We start from the raw sequence: 20,402 nt of genomic DNA on the forward strand, positions 1-20,402 counted from the left end.
AAACAATTGAAGAAAGAACACAAGAATTAATTGAGAAGTTAAAGAAACAAAATTGTCATACCTTGAAATGTTGTTTGGTCACATTGTATCCTACGTGACGCTTGGCGAGATCTTGCAGTATCGGGATTAACAATTCCAAGTCGTCCAATCCAGATACTGCCACTCCTACGGTATCCATTATACGTTTACCGTGGGCCCTGAGATCCTTGTTGGCGAGTAGCTGATCATAGCTAAGGTTCATGCTCCCGAAGGGAAATAGTTTGCCCACATTTGGGTTGTCTGTAATCAATCTGAAAAAAAAACCACAATGGCAACAACGTTATAGTGTTTTTGAGGTGTACAAAAATATATTTCCTCTGCCGACAACGAATACAATTATAGCAGTTTAAGCTTTTTAAATTTGTATTTTTATTTCTATGTATCATCCCTTTCTTGGTTTTATTGATCTCTCGAATTTTAAGTGAACCAACAACGGGATGGGAAGTGAAAGCCTTCCATGTTTGGCGTATAGTTATAAATGAAAAGACATGAAAAAGGAGCAACCTAATAATTCTTCCTCAGAGAACTTAAAAAAGATAGAACAAAACTAATTGACAGATAAATAATCCCAGCGATCATCAGTCTACTTTTGTTTTGAAGAACAGTAAATGTCTACAGCCATTTTCAGTATGTAGATGTCTCTTACTTGGCAAAGAGTACCGATCCGTGTCTTGTAGGATCTTGACCGATTGTCTTCCAAGACGTCTGCACGAGGCTTTTCTGTGTTGCAGTGATGGGTCCATCAGGGACTACTTCAGCCATAGTGTCGGTTACAACCTTGAATAATTCGGCCCATGCATTGCGGACATCTGAGGTAAATGACGACGGGCCGACGCCAAGTCTTACCGCGTGTAGAAATGCATCTCCAGTTGGCTGAATAATAAGAGGGGGTATCATATAATCTTACCAGTGAACAACAAAATGAGATAAAACGTATTTTTATGGAGCAAAATAAGAAAGATGATCATTGGAGGGTAACTGATATTCTCAACTCCTTTATATGGAGGAAATACCCCTTCCCCCACTTAATAAATAAGAATGATGAAACCGTAAGATCATCACAACGAAAAAGCGTTGAAAGGAAAACTTGTCCCGTCCTTCGCTCATCTGTTCATGTTTTCAAATCATTCAAATCTTTATTCATTTACAGTAAAAGAGATTGGATGTCACTTACCGCGAAGTAACGCTTCTGGACATTGTATCCAATGTGTCTCTGCGCCAGGTCTCTGAGGGTTGGGAGAAGCAGGTCTAAATCATCAAGGCCATTGACTGCATGACCAACAGTTTCGAAGACGCGTCTTCCATGTGCTTTGACGTCCTGATTTTGTAGCAGCTGCTCATAAGTCAACCCTTTCCCGCCAAACGAAAAGACTTTGCCAACCTCAGGATAAGAAGTTGCTAATCTATTCGGAAGATGCATTGACGTCAATGAATAAGATGTCATCATTATCAAATGGGAATAGCTTTTTGCTGAAGAATAAGTTTTGCATCAAGACATGGAGGGAAAGACAACGCCCCCTCCCCCCCCCCCCATGACAAGACGATAAAAAAATCAACAAATGTATTATTTACTGATATAATGATTATCCGTAACCTTTAAAATTGAACAATTATCTTCTGGACCAGGTATGAAAAACATGAAATTAAAATGAAAAAAGTTTAAAAGGAAATTATCCTTACTTGGCAAACATAACCGACCCATGTCTCTCTGGATCCCTGGACAACTTCTTCCATGACTCCTGTATCAGGCGCTTTTGTGTCGGGGAAACGATCTCCTTTGAGCCCTCCGGAAGCATGTCGGACATTGTATCAACTACGAGTTGGAACACGGCCAGCCATGCCCCTTTCACTTCTTCGCTGAAAGACCTACCAAGTCCCTCACGGATGGCATGCATTAATGCTTCACCGACTGGCTAAACGGGTGCAATTAGTGAAATTAAGTTGATTGGTTTGGAAATAAAATTATCATGACGAAAGAAGGAAACGATTTCATTCTAAATTTTACTTCTAATTTACTAAATGAAATTTTAGATAAATGCCCACATGCAGATAAATGACCCTCTGTCATCACTTAAACTGTAGACTACTTCAAATTCTCTTTCGTACTATCTAAAACTACTTTGTCATCATTAAAAAAAACGTTTGTCATTAATATTTAGAATCTAATACTCTTACCTGGAAATGCTGTCTGGTGACACTGTACCCGATGTGTCTTCTGGCCAAATCACGAAGAATGGGCACCAGGATGTCAAGATCATCGAGGGCCCCGACTGCCTGGCCGATGGTCTCCATCACCTTCCTCCCATGAGCTCTCAGAGTCTGGTTCTCAACGAGCTGACTGTAGGAAAGATTCTCACCGAACGGAAACAGGTGAGCAACTACTGGGTGAACAGATATGAGTCTGAAATATACAACATAAATGCAAATAGACCAATCGTTAAGATGTAGTATTACTTTTAACTTTTTGGGTGGACACTACTGCTTCTCCAGACAGGGTCATCATAATAATAGTCGTTCTGTTCAATTTCTTAATTTCGGTAGACTTAGATCTTCAACATGTTTGCAGGTTTATCTTAACGAGTTTTCACATTTTATGGCTTCTTGGTGACCTTAATTATTACTATAATTTCGTGGGTTCTTAAGAATATTAATAGGGTACACTGTTTTAAAAAATGCGATTTTACAGAAAGAAAAAAGAAGATTCTGCAGAAAGCAATAACAGAATCATTCTGTAAATTCATAAAACAGGAATTTTTCTGCAATTTAACAGAACAGGTCTGTTCAAAAAGGGGAAAAGGGTGTTTTATTTAAGGAAATTTGTCAGATTCCATACACCAAATACCAATTTCCTGTAGTTTACGCAATCTGGTAAGATTACAGGTGTTCTCGAGACTCTGCTGCAGGAACTTCTTTTATTTTAAGGATAAATTTTCTAACAGTGTAGATTACTTGGAAGCAAATCGGTATACTTCCCGATATATAAATCCTAGTCTCTTCTTGAAGCTATTTTGACGTACTTTGCGAACATGGCTGCTCCGTGTTGCTCCATGTCTAGAGATAGCACTCCCCAGGTCTTCCTTACAATATCCTGTTCTCTGGTCGTAAGCGGTCCATCGGAAAGCTTCGTTGACATCGTATCAGCCACGATGTTGAAGACGGCGGTCCATGCTGCTTTCACATCAGATGTGAAACCTGCTCCTATGGCCTGTTCTAGGGTGAATAGAAGAGCTTCACCAACCGCCTAAATAATTGTTTTAAGAGAGAGAATTAGAGGCTTTTTATATTTGGTTAATTCTTGCGGAAACTTCCTAAATGCAAAAATAAAACGTAACTTGATCGGACTTTATAAACTGGGTCATGTCGACCTATGCAGAGGACTATTTCAAAACTTTCCAATTGCTTTATCTCTCTGACATATTATAACTGGTCTAGCACAATTTGCAACTACATTCATGTATAGATCTGAATCTGTGGATTCACTAACCTTGATATGTGTCTTCTTAGCATTGTAAGAATTATGCCTCTGGCCGAGGTCTTCGAGTATTTGGACGACGAGTTCCATGTCGTCAAGGTCTTCGACCACCGATCCTAATGTATCAATGACCCTCATACCATGAGCTCTGACATCGGGATCAACAAGGAGTTCTCCATACGACAGATTCTTTCCACCGAAAGAAAACAACTTTCCAATATCCGGGTGATCGGACGTCAATCTATGAAACATTTTTAAAACGAAGGCAATTCGAGGCAAAATATATATATAAAGATAATTGTTCAAGGCTAAAATAATAAAACGGTTTGGTAAGGCCTGTATTACTTTTCCCAAGGTCTCCGAGATAGTTTGCGAATCCATATAATCTGAGGAGTCAAGCTCAAGCCTTTTTCTTTTTCATTTCTAACGTATATGGTTTTATATATTATATTGTATGATTTGTCCGCTTATGTCCATCTTGATTGTTTTATTAACTTGAAACAAAAAAACTAAAATGAGAATGAAATAAACAAATCTAGAAATATTTAATTATTTCGGACCAATTTTCTACATTTTTGGATGCCTTCCAAATAGCGAATGGGCGCCATTAAAGTTCATGGAGTAGTTTGTAGAACTGTAAATATCCGATCAGATGATGTAAATTTAAAAACTTGCAATTATTGTTAACGGGTTCCAATTTGAATAAGTTAGTCGGTTTATAACAATTTCATTAGACATTCATATAAATGCCAGCTGTAGAAAAGAATGTGCGTATGGTTGTGTAAAATTGTGTTTAACAAGAACCCACCCCGTTTAATCAAAGTGTCAATTAAAAATTCCTCGTCGCCCATTTTTTCGAGAATGAAATATGTCAAGGAACGCACAAAACTACCCTCATGATTTTGATATTTCAGCCAGGATTCTGTGTCAAAAAAGAACTAAATTTATGACCCACAAGAAGGAACAACAACAATATCAAGTTTCGTTCGTCTATCTCAGTGATAATGTTTACTTCCTCTTTGAAGAAAACCAGATACGATATTATCGAGATTTGTCGTGATTTACCATGGATAAACATTCCCTGGGTATTATTACATATACATACTGCACATACTGTGTAGAAATTATCCTCATACATTTCGTTGAAAAATTGTGCCATACAAACTTCTTTTTTTTTCTTTTAATTTCTATTGATCATTTACAAATATATTCAAGAATCAAGACAAAAATTACGATGTATTTACACCATTTACACAAAGCAGCATTAAACATTTTGAAGAGAGAGAGAGAGAAAACAAGGGTATTTTAAACATGGGTATGAAATATTCTAAATTCTTATCACAATTTAGTAAAGTCAAGAAACCTTCGGATACAGGTGAAGTATAGTATTTCAACAAAAGAAGGATATGTTAGAAAAATTTATCTTCCTGCATACCAAATATTTTCTGAAAAACTGAGGGTTGAATTTCTTTTTTATCTTTTGTGTTAATTATCCTAATAACATCATTCTAAGTGGGCAAGACTTTGTTATATACATAGATTATAATAAGCGTTTCGGGGTCTTTGTTACAAAAGGAGCAAAGAGGAGAATCAGTTCTTTTAATTTTGAAGAAGAAGTCATCGAAGTTGATTGTCCTATGAAAAATTTTGAAATAAAACTCCCGCAGACGAGGATTTATTGTACATTTGAAGTTGGTCAAACGAGTTTTCTCCCAATTTGTATCAGGTAATACACAAAAATACTTCAAAATGGAAATCTATTTTTACGGGATGCATTTATCCAAGAAAATAGAACAAGAATAATTAGTAACTATTTCATATTGTTATAATTGCTTAAAAATTTCTTCATAAATATCAATAACAATAAGTTCAAACTATCCAACTAAAGAGAAGGGATAATCTTTAGCCAAAATATATATATTTTTTCTTTTTCTTTCATTGACCCGAATACCAAAATCGAAAACAAGCTCTTCAAAAAATGTTAGAACCAGGGCGCGGAGGATTTAGAAGATATTTTACGAAAACAAATCTGCCCCTCATTATGTTCCTCTCTATATCACGAGCCATGTCCTTCATTGTGTAATATATCACGCAAAATATAATCGTGAATAGTGGTTGAAAATGGATAAATGAATCAAAGTGCATTCGGTCCATTCCATCACTGAGTCTTGGCCATTACCGCCTCCTTAATTGCGTGAAACACGATTACCACCTCGCATATCAAGAGAATTACCGCAACATCGATTTTGAAGGTCGCAAGACCATGGAATTGTCGTGGAGTTCTGATGATATAATCCAATAGACTTAATACTCCCGGCACTCTACAATTACAGGTCAAGTCGACGCTTTTTAACAATGTCTTTTGGTCATTATTGCCATATTTCAAGGTAGACATGCACAATCATTTTAATTTCGTATGTTTTCAGTTTATCTATTTTATTATTTTTGTAAAGATGTATTGTTGGTATTTCGAAAAAGCGGAATTCTACAACTTGCTTCTTCGTGTGTGTAGTGATTCTGACTTTCTTCTTTGATGACTTCTTTTTAATGGTTTTTTTCTCCTTTCTTGTTTGTTTTAAGATTTCGGAAGAGGAGGAACCACCCGTCTCAAATGGGGGAAAGGTTATATTTGAAAATTTAAATGAAGCTTTGCTTTCATGAGTACAAAATTTGATTATTATGGGTATACATTTAGAATTGCCCCTTTTAATTCCATGGTCATTCCTTTCACTGAGCATGATTATTTTTAGTGCGTTTTTCCCTTATTCAGGCATCTATTCCACTTCAGTTCACTCAGCTCATTGTCAATGTAAGACGAATATCTCTCTTCCTTTTGACTGAGTTTCGATTCAATCGAAGATGAATATATTTTTACTACAAATAATGAAGAATAATGTGTGGCCGTCGGAAAATAAATATTGATTATAATCATTTTTAAGTTATTTAGTCTAATAATGGTATTCATAATCTAACAATAAATGTTTAATCATGTGATCGTATGAACTCTACTGACATTTCCTGTTGCTTATATTGGCGATTTAGGATCGTCAAACTAAGTTGCGTTTCAACTAGAAATTAAATATAATGAATATAAAAGAATTGGACTTGCAATTCTAATAAGATACATTAAATCATTCTTTCAACTGAAACACATCGTGTAAAAATTACGCGGTACTTCGTTGAAAATAAAGAGTATCTTTCATTTTGTTCAGTGTTACAAAGAGCGGAGAAGAAGTGTAAATCAAGAAGGAACTTCGATTTCGCAAAAGCAGGCATGGGTCCAGGGACACATGCCTCCTACCACCCAAATCTTTACAAAAAATAGTTTGTGATATATGTTATGCCTTTGATAAATGAAGAGACCATTCTTTCTTTCTTTCGATAGAAAAGTTTTTTTTAATGGCAAGCTTTTTTAGTTTATCTTTTTTTATCTTTTGGAATATGGAGTGATGATCCTTTTTTCTTTAATATTGTTTGTGCCCCTCTCAATTCTTAATCCTAGATCTGGTCAACTGAAATAAATTCCTACTTAGTTAGTCAGAAAGAATACGACTCAATAAATCTTCTTTTTTTTACTCTATTTGCTGTTCATTTCTCTTGTTATTCATGTCGAAACGAAAATATATTACATTGTATACCATTATTATTACTTGAGATGCAGATATTCAAATGGGTTTTATGGTGCTGAATGGTGCAGTCACATTGTCCCTACGACGGCCGTATGGCGAGTCGAAAACAGCAATTTTATTCATATTTATTCGAACCTCCTACATGTATCTGGTACAATAAATGTTAAAACGGCTTGTTTTGACTCGCCGAATGGCCGCCGTAGGTGAAATGTGACTGCGCCATTAGCTATAAAATTCATCGTAAAAAGAGATCAACGCAATGCTCAGATCATTGTCCATTCTCCTAGAAACTTAAATTGGGTTCTTAATATACAGATATATATATATATATTTATTTAACTATGTGGTTCACTTATTTTTTCTATAGTCATGATAAGATTGGTTCACTGTTTCACTGATTTTTTAGCACCACTCTGTGTATGTGTGTGTGAGGGTGTGTGAGTGCGTGTATATATATATATATATAGAGAGAGAGAGAGAGAGAGAGAGGAGGGGGTCCTTTCCATAATAACTTACTTAGCAAACATCATGGAACCATGTAGTTCTGCCTTCTTTTCCAGTGTCTTCCATGTATTCCTCACCAGGGTCTTTTGTCTCTCATCCAGGCTAGATGTGATTGGTTCATGAATCAAGGAGGTGCTAGAACCCTGGAATCCAAGGTTCTCCAACCCCCTATCATCCTCCATTCCAACCACCGCTGGTCGAGAAGAGCTGTTCAGGAGGGGCATTTTCTAAAGAACAAAAGGTTAAAACTTATTGATAAAGCCGGTGAGTCCGTTCTACATGTATATTCCATGATATAGAAAAGAAGTAGAGACTAAATAAACTCACATCAATGCTAAACTTCACTGTTTTAATATTCCATGTTAACGATACTCGTGGAGCAGTGTGGCCCAGTGGATTAGTCTCCGGACCTTAAAACAGAGGGACTCGAATCCTAGCCATGGCTTGATTGCCTTTGTCAAGAAATTGATCCACAATATGTTGCACTCAACACAGGTGAGGTAAATGGGTACCGGCATGAAGTCATTCCTCACAAAGCTGTGAGCTCCGGAATCCGTAGCCTAACTTAGCCGGGGTAATATAAAAGCATCTAGAGCACCTAAGAGGTTGGATATATGCGCTATACAATTACCCTATATTCTCATTATTATTCCAAAAAGAAGACCATCATAAACATTTTCAACCTCGTACCTATATGATTACGATTCGTGTTAATCTAAGAAAATCGTTGCTACCATGTGTGTGATTATGCAAATGCTATCTGTCTTTTGTTCCATGGAAACTCCTACCTGCATGATCGACGACAAAATAATTAGCCGGTTGATGAGAAAGTAAAATGGTCAGATAACCCGTTCAAAATCAACTCTAGTTTTAAATAAGGGTCAGTCTGCCCTAAAACGTAAAACTAAAGGTTGAAATGAAACATGAAGATATCACACTCCTTTCCATTCCCCGATGAAGTATGTATATTATTCCGTTAATACAGGGGTTATATACAAGTTATATAACAATAAGGGAAAGCAAATAAATGTCCTGCAGTCAACCATGCATTATCTATCATTTCTATTCAAAGAGTAAAAATAAAGGTTCTGTCTGGCATTCTAGGGTGAATCCCTTCAACTCCATCTTATTCCTAATTATCTTCTTTCTCATTCACCGAACCTACAACTATTTCCTTTCTCGCCAATACATTCGCAAAAAAGACAAGTAAACCCTAGCAGCGATTTTCCATATTGAAATCACCAACAACACTTCATTAGCGTGGTTTGTCAACAACAGCGTCTACATATTACATTTGATGTTAAAAGTCCGGCCCGCAAAATCAGTGTGTAGCATCCAGCGTATTATTTCTGAGGATACTAAACATGGTAAAGAAAACACCTTTGAACCCCACTTTCCATTAAGAGGGGGAAACACAACACATGAGCAATCGCAACTTCATAATTTTTTGTTACAATTAGTGAGTGTATTTTTAATATCATATTTTTTAAATTGAATATTAACATTAATATTGAAAATTTAGTGAGAATAATTCAGGAATCGAGGGCAACGAAAAAGAGAAGGCTAGAAAAGGGGTGAGAGTGAGCATTGTGGTATGGAGAAAAAACATTAGTAGGTTCCTGTCAAGATTTCTGTAAAAAACATACGAAACTGTGTTGTCTATATTAAAGTGTACATATAATAATTACTGTATTTTTGGAGGGTTCTTATTTTCAAGTGTAAATTTTTTTGCCCTCCTTTTCTTGTAATGATATTTCCATTTACGAATGTACAATTCGATGATATTTTAATTGTTATCAAGAATAAATTGAATTTGAATTGAATTTAATTGAATATAATTCGAAGGCAGTCTAGGCAGATTCATTACATATATCTCAACCTAGACGGGCAACCAGGACCAATGCAATCTTTGCTTCAGCGGAAATCTGTGATAAATTCATATCGATGAATTATCATTAGATTATATTTGAAGTACCTTATTCATTGTTGTTTATGTTAAATCGTAAATGCGAAAAAAAAAAATCCATCGATGAATATTGGTACGCAGTTAGGATCATTTCATTATATCAATGCATCAGAAAACGTTGCATAAAAGAAATCTCTGGAATTTTTTGGCCAGAGTTTTTTCAATGTGTTATTGTCAATGGCATGATTTCGTTTGACAGAGTTTTTGTTTATTTGCCACAGGTTTTTTTACAGTAAAAGATTTATGCAACAGGCCCCAGAAGGCAATACACATGATATGGAATATTGATAGGACCGGTCTGTCAGAGGAGAAGAAAACAATCCTGCAAACAACCACCCTTTATCTGTTTTTTTATTCTATTCAAATTGAAGTATAATGAAAGGTTTTAGCTTTTGAGAATGAATCCCTTCAACTAAATTTGATTTCATATTATTTTTCATCATCATTCATCAATTCTGCATTGAAGGTAGTCATTCCATTAATATGTGGAATTTGCAGAGGAGCAATTATCGCTGGAGCAAGTGTCATGGAACCCATTTGAGACCATAAAGGTGGAAACACTGAACCTGTATAAAAGTGATCGCAATGTGGCATTGCTGAAGGCCAATGTTAAACATTTTTGAAATTTTCTTGTGAAAAATTAACGATCTATTCTTTCTCTCTGTAAAAGAAAGACATAAATTATGCAAACGCATTTTTCAGCCTTGTTTGGTGTACATTTATTAGTTTAAAGGACAAGTCCACCCCAACAAACAAATTATTTGAATAAAAAGAGAAAAATCCAACAAGAATAACACTGAAAATTTCATCAAAATCGGATGTAAAATAAGAAAGTTATGACATTTTGAAGATTCGCTTAATTTCACAAAACAGTTATATGCACACCCTGGTCGGTATGCAAATGAGGAGACTGATGACTTCATCCACTCACTATTTCTTTTGTATTTTATTATATGACATATGAAATATTCAAATTTTCTCCTTATTGTCAAGTAAAACAGTGATTAATTCCTCTCTGTACATGTGCAATGAGCATTGTTTAATACTATATGGTTCAGTCAAGTCGGTCCCTATGGTCAAATCTGTAAAAATTGAAATATTGTATAATTCAAACAATAAAAAACAAAAGAAATAGTGAGTGATGGACATCATCGACTGACTCATTTGCATGTCACTGAGTTGTGCATATCACTGTTTTGTGAAAAATAAGCGAAACTTTAAAATGCCATTACTTTCTTATTTTACATCCGATTTTGATGAAATTTTCGGTGTAATACTAGTTTGATTTTTCTCTATTTATTCAAATCAACATTTTGCTGGGGTGGACTTGACCTTTAATAACTGGTGCCTAATAGTGACGCAAATCAACTGAAATTGATATATACCTACTGTTTTCCGAAATATTGTGAAATCTTAATATCATTAACCCATGAGGGAAATCATATTCAACGAGGATATGTTATTACATCAACATGGCGAGATATTTGGACTCTCGCCGGGCCTTGGACACTTCATATCTTGACTTAAAAACAATTAATGTTTTTAAGTCGACTTGGCAAGATAAAATATCTCGCTATGTTGACATATAACGTTTTATAAGTCAACTTGGCAATATACCGTATCTCGCCATGTCGACATATAACTTCTTATAAGTCGAATCGGCGAGAAAACGTATCTCGCCATGTCGACATATAACTTTTTATTCGTCGACTTGCCGAGATAACGTATCTCGCCATGTCGACATAATAAGGTTATTATGTCAACATGACAAGATAAAATATCTCGCCAAGTCGTCAAGTCGATGGCAATTTAAAGGCTCCGTAAAAATGTTCCGTTTCAATACATCTATTTATAGTTACCCAACCCGAACCTCTTCAAATATCCTTTTTAGAGAATCCAAGAACAGCTCTTGCCCGAAGATCTATTAGACATACAGACCCCGACATGAGGAACTATCTTTCTCCTTATATTCGAACGTGCCCAACCAACGAAAATCCATTTTTTCTACTAAATATGAAACGAAAGGTTGATATGTATCATATAATTATGTTCTATTTTTTCATTGCATGGTTCCATAATGTACCGCCACAAATAATGTATCTTTTGTTTGTGAGTATTATTATGCAAACACACTACCTATATGTATATTATATGTATATAAAGCAACGAGTCATAGGTTTTCACAGTGGCGTACCGTGGGTCACGGCATTGGGGGGGGGGGGCACCAGCAAAAATGTTGAGTCACTTCGTGAGCGCACGAAGCGCGCTCAGTTGCCAGGTATACTGACCTAATAGAGACATTTTAAAGACAATGCCATTAAACGGATATGTACCTCACTAATCAAATTATGCAAGCGCGAAGCGCGAGCTGAAAATGTTGATATACAGACTTAAAAAGGGACATTATAATCAATTTTTTGTAATCATGATACGTACCTGTCTCGCTAAACAATGCGAGCACGAAGCTCGAGCTGAAATTTTTGTATATATATTGACCCCAAACAAGGAGATTTTAAGGACTATATTTTAGGAATCCATTAAGAGTATACATATCTAACCATAGTCATCTAATGCGAGTGCCAAGCGCTTGCTGATTTTGTTAGAATTACATCTAAACACATGAAGCACTTGTAGTCATTGTAATCATGAATATCATACGCATCTTACTAATCAAACATTGCGAGCGAGAAGCGCGAGCTGAAAATTTAGATAATTCAGACCTGAAGAGGGGCATTTTAAGGCTTGTTTGTAGGAATTCACGAAGACCATACGTATTTCACTAATCAAGTGATTCGAGCGCGAAGCGCGAGCTGGAAATTTTTGATATTCACATCAGAAAAAAGGGACATTTCAAGGACTGATCCGTATTCATGGAGAGCAGACATATCTCACCAATCCACTAATGCGAACGTAATCACGGACAGGAAATGTTTTATATTAAGACCTTAACATGGGGCAATTACTTTAAGTAGACATGAAAAAGAAGCATATGTCACTACATAAACCAATAATAACTCGAAGTGCGAGGAAATATATTTGGTGTATATTGACTTGAAAACGGGAGGTTTTAGTACAACAGGATTATATATCTCATTAAACAGACAATGAAAGCACCAAGAACAGTGAAGACATAGGCCCTCGAAAATTATGTTTCATAAAGTTATGATAAAAATGTTTATTATGTAATGTAACATAACATAATTATAATATAAAATTATAATGAATAATAAGTTCTTCTTTCCCACTTCGTTTCTCTTCCTTTCTCCCTCGTTTCCTCCTTTTCCCCGTTTTTTTGTTTTGTTTTTTGTTGTTGTTTTTTTTGGTCAGCCGATTGGGGGGGCACGTGCCCCCCATGCCCCCCCCCCCCCCCGTAATTACGCCACTGGGTTTTCAGGCAGGATGTCTTCTATATTCTATGCAGTGTTACTCCTCTCTTCATGTTGCCCTCTCTATTCAGTTCTCTCCCTCCCCTCTGTTTTTTCACCACCCTCACCCCGTAATTCTTATTCTATTCTTTAATTTGATGCTTGCATCATTGATTGTATTCTTTTAGCTATTGTATACTGGTAATTTATGTATACATTTTGGACATCGCTCCCAAGCTCTTAGAGATTATGATGACCCTTTCATGTGTGTATATTATCCCTGTGATTATACTTATGACAAATGTTGACAATGATGTATATATATGAATAAAATAAAATAAAAATCAAATCAAAATGCCCAAGGAAATGCCCAAAGGAATGTGCATGCGCAGATTCTTATCCCAATCTACCGTTTTCTTCCCTCCCTTCAGGCTCTAAAATGCTCTCACATCAATGTTCTGTTTTCCTGTTATTGTCAAGAAGATACCTTGAATGTAAGATTAATATCTGATGAAGAATCACTTTCTCTATAAATAAAGTCATATCAATTTCCTCACATCTCTCGTTATATATGTTAATTCATCTTAAGACGATTTTTTTAGGAGACCAGCCTTACTGTCTAAACTAACTCTTGGTTATTTGAGATGATTTCTCACTTGGGAAAGTTCATTAATTTGTGAAAGTAATTCTTCATGTTCACGACCTTTTCCGACCTTTCGAACACCTTTTGAAATGACAGGCAATCTCCCATCGATTTGTTTACGTCTTTCCAATTATACCTAAAAGCCAAAATCACATTTCGCATGAATCGGTGATGCATTATATTGGCATTGAATTGAAATTCAACCGAGTAGCTTTATTACGGGACGAATATTTTAATTTGTTAATTAATGGGGGCGGAAACTTTCAAAAGGTCCTTAGGAATTATGCTCCTAGATACAGTTGGTATATCTCAACATTTGGCTGACATTTGGTCTATAAATCAAATGTCACATTTCTTAGAATAAAGATAAAACTAAAGTGCTCTTAACCATTACTCAAAAACGTATATATCCCCTCGTGTCTGAAATTCGCAATTTCAATACAAAGTTCGTCTTACTTTTGAAATGTTCTGTGATCCCGTCGTAAAGTCATTGGAGTTTACAATCTTTTTCCCCAAAGTATAATGCCCTCTCTACAAATCTTTTATCACAAAATGGGTAAACTTACGAATTAATATATTTTACCACTAATTGACAGATATACAATCACAAGAATTTCTTAAATCGACTCCATTCACTTGCAAATCCACACGTAAAGTGTCAAAACATACATTTTGTTTCCGCCAGCTACTCTACAATTCTCCAGGGGGCATTTCGCCGCCATTTACACTGGAAATATTGATGTAGAGTTAATCTGTTATGTCAACAAGACTTATGATCACCATAGTATAGGTGTCAGGAAAAAAATAACAATACAGGTTGAACGGGTGCTTCATGAATGCTGATGTGTTGGCGTCACGCGATCTACCACTTTAAGGCTCCTCCCTTACTTTAAGGTGCTCTCAAATTGTGATCGAGTATCGTTAATAGGGAGTTTGCGCACCGCCATACAGAACACTTTAAAGAAAAAAGAAAATGAATTGTCAAATGCCCTTCATCATAAAGAGCAACCAAGAAGTCTTTGTCGAAAATTGGTGAATCAAAGCAGCGGTTTTGTCTTGGACTCTGGACAAATGACATATTACATTTTTTTTCGTCAGCTTCGAATCTTCGAACAAAACTGTTCTTCCGGTTCACCAATTATCGACAAAGCCCTACTAGCCGTCCATTGTGATTTGACTTGCTATTACAATACACTTACTGTGTTCGTGAAGACGTTCAACGATGCGGTGCGAAAAATCTCTATTGACCGGAAAAAGAGAGCTAACGATATAAAACGGGAACGTTTCACGTTTCAGAGAATGCTTAATACAAAAAAATAAAATAAAATAACATGAATAAGATGACAAATTAATACGAGGAAACTTCGATGGTGGTCATAATTATTTTGAATTTCAAATTATTTGTTTTGATTAGGATCCCATCGAAGAGCAGTGTCATTTTGTAAATGCCACTGAAATAGGCTTTCCTCCGATGCAAATATTTATTGATTTTCATGTATTTTATTATATGGAAATAAAAGCAAATAAATAATGTGCTGCAAAAAAAATAATCATCTTTGATCAGAACAACTTTATAAGATGCCTCTCATTGGATTTCCGTTCTCATTTGGGTAAAATGATGACGTTACTGTTATCGTTGTCGATGTCTTATTTAGATTGCGTGCTAATGGGTCGTTTGACATAATCGACATAGAACTGTATAAAAAGAAGGATTCAAATGAATAAAGATTCAAGTATCAGTCACAATGCAACAAATCACCGCAAATATGCACCCCTTTGCAAACAGGGAATACCAGAAAAGGGGCCTTTTGTAATCATGCACGTTCACAAACAGGCGGATATCATATATGAAGGCTACTTGCGAATTGTTGTTATATTTCATTTGTTATATTACATTTGTTGTTATATTTCAGGTACCGAGTGAAAAAAAATCACGTGACAAATTGTATTTGTCCATCATACACAAGGTGGATTTCTGCGTTTCGCTGATCTTTCGAGCTTTTATCTATACTCATATCGGGCGTTATTGTTATATGGAGGATACATTGTGTATATTATCTTTGTTAAAAGTCAATTGCACTGTGTAGGATCTTAAAAAGTCATTTGTACTGTGTACTATACACACATAAACTCAAGTTTAATAAAACAAGCATCGACAGGAATTAAAACAATCAAAGACACGCAACAAAGAATGCTCAATCCCCTTAGCTTTGCGTTAATGTGCAATTTAGGTCTAAAAACATAAAACAAATAATCACCCTTTTGACCAGTGAATGGGATAAACTACCACTTCGTATCTAAAGCGATATGAAGGTAGATCTCTTTCCTAGGTTTTGAATGCCTTGGGATCCAAATTGTTTGTCCCACTACATTCGCCAACAGTAATTACACGCTTACTATACATGTATTATCCAAGAAACCATACATAAATGCATACACAGTATTTTAGTCGCTAACCATTTACCAAGAAAACTCATAAAGATACTATAGTGATATTATGATCGAACTTTAAAATGTTAAACACATTTCAAAAGTGCATCCATGAAGAACACCCTGATGCATTAATACAAATGGAGAAAATTGAACCTCGGAGTGAACCATAACAATTTTTGGAAAGTACATTTCGCACGCTTGGCGCCATTTTAGTTCGATTTTTTGTTCTTCCCTTCTGTAAAATGCAGGTCAATCTCAGAAGCCAGGTTCCGGTATTTAAGAGAGAATAGTTGAACATGATTTGCGTGCTCGGCTAAGGGGAGTGTTTCTGTCTTAAGGTTGAGAGGAAACCAAATCAATTTAGGACCCATAATGGGAGTTATTATTTACCATCATCTTTTCCACCTATTCCCTTGGACGTGACACTGTTTAGAGCCTTCTCGTTTTAAGGACATTGTTAGAGACGAATGGCTGGAATAGCTCAAGGGTTGTTGAATAGGAAAATGAAGAAAGTATAATACCACATGTAATGTTGTATTGAGTACAACAATAAGCTTTTTGGGAAAATGAGATATAAGCAAGCTTATAATGTGACGAAAAAAATGAGATAGAGAGGAGAGAGAGAGAGGGGGGGTGGAGTGGAGGCAAAAGGTGGAGGCGAGAATGGATGATGGAGGAGAGAATAGGAATGAGAGAGGGGGATACTGTGTTTTTATGTGTGGAAGATGGAGGATCAAGAGAGGGGAGAGAGTGTGGACGACGGAGGATGGAGGAGAGAGAGGACCTATTAATAGATCCATAATGTTCGAAATATATTAGTGAATGCTAATAGCAAAATGAATAGAAAAGCGAAAAGGGGAGTGTGATAAGAGAAGAACACTTACAAGAACATGGGAGATTGATATAATGTGCGTGACAGAGAGAGAGAGGGAGAGAGAGAGAATAGATACAGGATGAGAAAGTGAGGAAAAACAAGAGAGGGGGAGGGGGAGGCGAAAAGGAAATGGGAGGGAAATAAGCTGGGATGAATAATCCAGGGATGCTAAAAGCTCATTCCATAATGCAAGCTCTTGCCGTGAGCACCAATATAGTATAACCCAAAAATTAATTAAGAGAGAAATAAAAAGATATTCATGATTAAGGAAACTATCCTTGATGATTGGCAGGAGGACAAACTGAACGCTGAAAGGCGATCTAGGTCAAATACTGTACATTATTAGGGATCCTCTCTTTCTTGTGATCAATTTAATATACTGGATATAAGCCTCAAGGTTAATAAGATAGTTTGGAATTCGAGATAGATACTGTAATCGGCAAAATGATCACCTCACATCAAGATACTTCTATTTTTAATTTCATCCAATTTCAGTTCAGAATGGCAGTTGCACACTTAAGTATTGATTAATCATTTCATAACAATCTGAAATATTTTATTCTTGGAGACCACGATATTAAACACAGTTAAGGCAGTTGATTGAAAAAATATGTTGAGTAAAATCTTAGTCTAACGATTTCAAATTGGAAGCCCCAAAAGACGTTTTATGTATATTTAAGCATCTAAAGATGCCTACAAAGTCGTTTATTTTCTTTATTTTAGTCACAGAGTCATGATATGCTGAATGAAATTGATTCTATCTAATACATTTGGCATGTAACAGTAGTCAATCGGATGGATATTCAGGGAAACTAAATGAATATGATGCGTTTGAAAAGTGCAACACAATAGGATATTTTTAAAAGGATGACATTTTCTAGTTTATTTTTAAGCGTGACTCTAGCCTCAACCCCCACCCCTACGCCAATTTACAGACTCTAGTGATTTATTATTCTAGGGGGGGGGGGGGTCCAGAGTCAGAGGGGTTACCAAAACCTTTGGTTGATGATACATAGTAGACTGGAGTGTGATACCAACACCCTAAAAATCCATTAATATTCTGAATGATAATGCCAAGAACGTTCATGTTTGTAAGTAAAGATATGCAACAACAGGTGTAGAAATCAAGTAGACAACATACCCCTGATGAATCTGGAGGGTACCAATTATTCTCTGTCTGGATACCAATTGTTGATACTGGAGTTGGTTGCTTAATTCCGTCAAAGGCATCCACGCCCACGGATGGACCTAATCCAGGAGCAGCTAGGTTATTATTCTCCACCACTAGCCCATCACTACGTTTCTCATCTGATGCACCTCCTCGAAACTTAACCTCGTCCGGTGAGGGAGCGAATGATGCGGATGATGTTCCATTCACATCAGGAGGAACTGGTATTTGCTGATGGAGGGATTGATGCGATCCGTTGCGCACGGGCTTAGAATGACAGCAGCCCATGTTATTAGGTGGGGCGGACGCGTGTCCGCCAGATGAAGTAGGGATTCAACTTACGCACTTAATGTAAAGGATGTTAAGTTACTTTGAGGGATGGACCTTTTCACACAAACCGTTTCAGTCTATCAGAGATGACATGATGAAAGGATATCTGAAAGATAAAAGAAAATCGGAATAGTTCATGATTAAGCACACCTTCAACAATATATCTATTTTGGACAACTTGACGTATCGGCCAGGGACCGTGTATAAATTTATTTCAAGGAAATACGGGAATGACATCTGTACTTATAATAAGTAAACCTTAGCTTTGAGAAAGGGTGTCAGTTCAGTCACATGTAATTATGCCAAATGAATGTGACTAAATTCATATTTTAAAAGACCTACTTGTGATATCCATACATCTCATTATAGAACCCAACTAAGCATGAGTAAGGGTCCGATTCGTCGTTTTGCTTCTTCACTTGGTTTTTCAAATCACTGCTTTAAATTATGTCATCACATGAAGGTGGAATATGCAATAGTTACAGAAATGAATCCCCCAAATTGAAGAGAAACAGAAACGTTGTTTTGCTTAAAAGTAGGAAATCAAGGAAAAAAAGTTTGCGATTTATTCGAATCGAAACCAATTACCCACAACACCACCACTTTTCAGGAGCTCGACCTGGTTGTTAATATTATTTTTATCAATAATTCAATATTAGAAGAATATCCTTTTCGCCACCCTAACCTGATCAAATTACATTGGCTTTAACAAACAAATATAGAAGTTAAAATGTCAGAAATTCAAGTATAGCAACAAAGTCTATCATAAACAAGGGAAGGTTTACACCAGGTGATTATAATTCATAAGCATGCATGTTACTTATTGGAATGCCTATTGTAATTTATTGAAAAATCTTAATTTATTTAGGAATATAACATTTGTTCACTTCATTGTAAAGATGTGTATTCAAAGAGTTCTGCCTTGGCGTCAGCGTCAAATGTAGAAACAAATTATTTTTCAGTATTAATTTACAGGTATTCATTCCACCATATAATGGAAATGGAGCCATGGCATGCATTGGATGACTGTGCAATATTTTAACCAGGAGCATCCTAAAATGTTCTTCATATTATTACTAACCGTCGTATTAATACTTCTGTACATGTATATCACTTTCAAATTATCCCTATGATCCGATGATATGTAAAGCCACACGCATCTTCCTTCCGCCTGGACCTATATTCATATTTCTCTTTATTACCCCTTATCAGATCTATCAGATGGTATCAGTACCTCCTACCAATAATGATGAGGTAGGAGGATACCCCCTTGGGAGCTCTTTCTCCCAGGTAAGTCTGATGGATATGATGATACTGGGCCTATACTGCACACTACAATTGTACGGAGAAGACTACATTGTTAAAATTAAGCCGATTCCAATTTATGAAATTGGGCACGATTAGTACAAAGTTAGTCATGTACATTTTTAGCGGTTTTCCGATATCCACTTTGTGCCATTTTGGATTAAAAAGTTTTTTTTTTATTTATCACAGTTCGTAATTAAATTGTTTTATTACTCATCCTGTGCAGTTTTCGTGAATGTACATAACGTTCTCAACTGTGACGACGAAGAAGAAAATCACTTATTAGGAATCAGACCATTTGTATATAGAAAAATGTCCCCTTAGACTATAATATCTGTCTACACATACATGTGAATATGAACATAAAAAGCAAAAACATTCATTTCGATATGATATTTCTGTAAGAACCGTGCCCATTATACTACTTTTATTCATGATCTTCTCTCAGAGCGAATCAGAAATCATTTACACATTCTCCCATGACAATGCAATTATCCCTTTTGCATGACATAAAGGATGCTATTTTAAAAAGACGACAGACAGATCAAAAAAATTTATTGCAACAGAGTTATCTTTTCACTATAATTTTCAGATTGCCTTTTTTCATTATCAGTTTAAAGGAATACAATATATAGTGATAATGGGAGATAAATCCTGCTGAAAGTAGGATTACT

The 20,402-nt window shown here is 35.9% G+C and overlaps 1 protein-coding gene across 1 annotated transcript in view; it reads right to left on the reverse strand.

Moving 5' to 3' along the window:
* LOC129264905 (uncharacterized) overlaps positions 1-7,866 on the reverse strand; it is a 42,753-nt gene extending 34,887 nt beyond the window's left edge. Inside the window, exons 1-8 of the mRNA XM_054902867.2 lie at positions 7,657-7,866; positions 3,524-3,752; positions 3,057-3,280; positions 2,215-2,440; positions 1,720-1,952; positions 1,214-1,442; positions 686-912; positions 62-290 (exon numbers count right to left, since the gene is read on the reverse strand). Coding sequence (XP_054758842.2) covers positions 62-290; positions 686-912; positions 1,214-1,442; positions 1,720-1,952; positions 2,215-2,440; positions 3,057-3,280; positions 3,524-3,752; positions 7,657-7,826 — 1,767 coding nt within the window. The 5' untranslated portion in view covers positions 7,827-7,866. The remainder of the gene's footprint in view (positions 1-61; positions 291-685; positions 913-1,213; positions 1,443-1,719; positions 1,953-2,214; positions 2,441-3,056; positions 3,281-3,523; positions 3,753-7,656) is intronic.
* Between the last annotated feature and the right edge of the window lie 12,536 nt (positions 7,867-20,402).

This window comes from Lytechinus pictus, chromosome 7, assembly GCF_037042905.1.
Source record: "Lytechinus pictus isolate F3 Inbred chromosome 7, Lp3.0, whole genome shotgun sequence".
Classification (NCBI taxonomy): domain Eukaryota; kingdom Metazoa; phylum Echinodermata; class Echinoidea; order Temnopleuroida; family Toxopneustidae; genus Lytechinus; species Lytechinus pictus.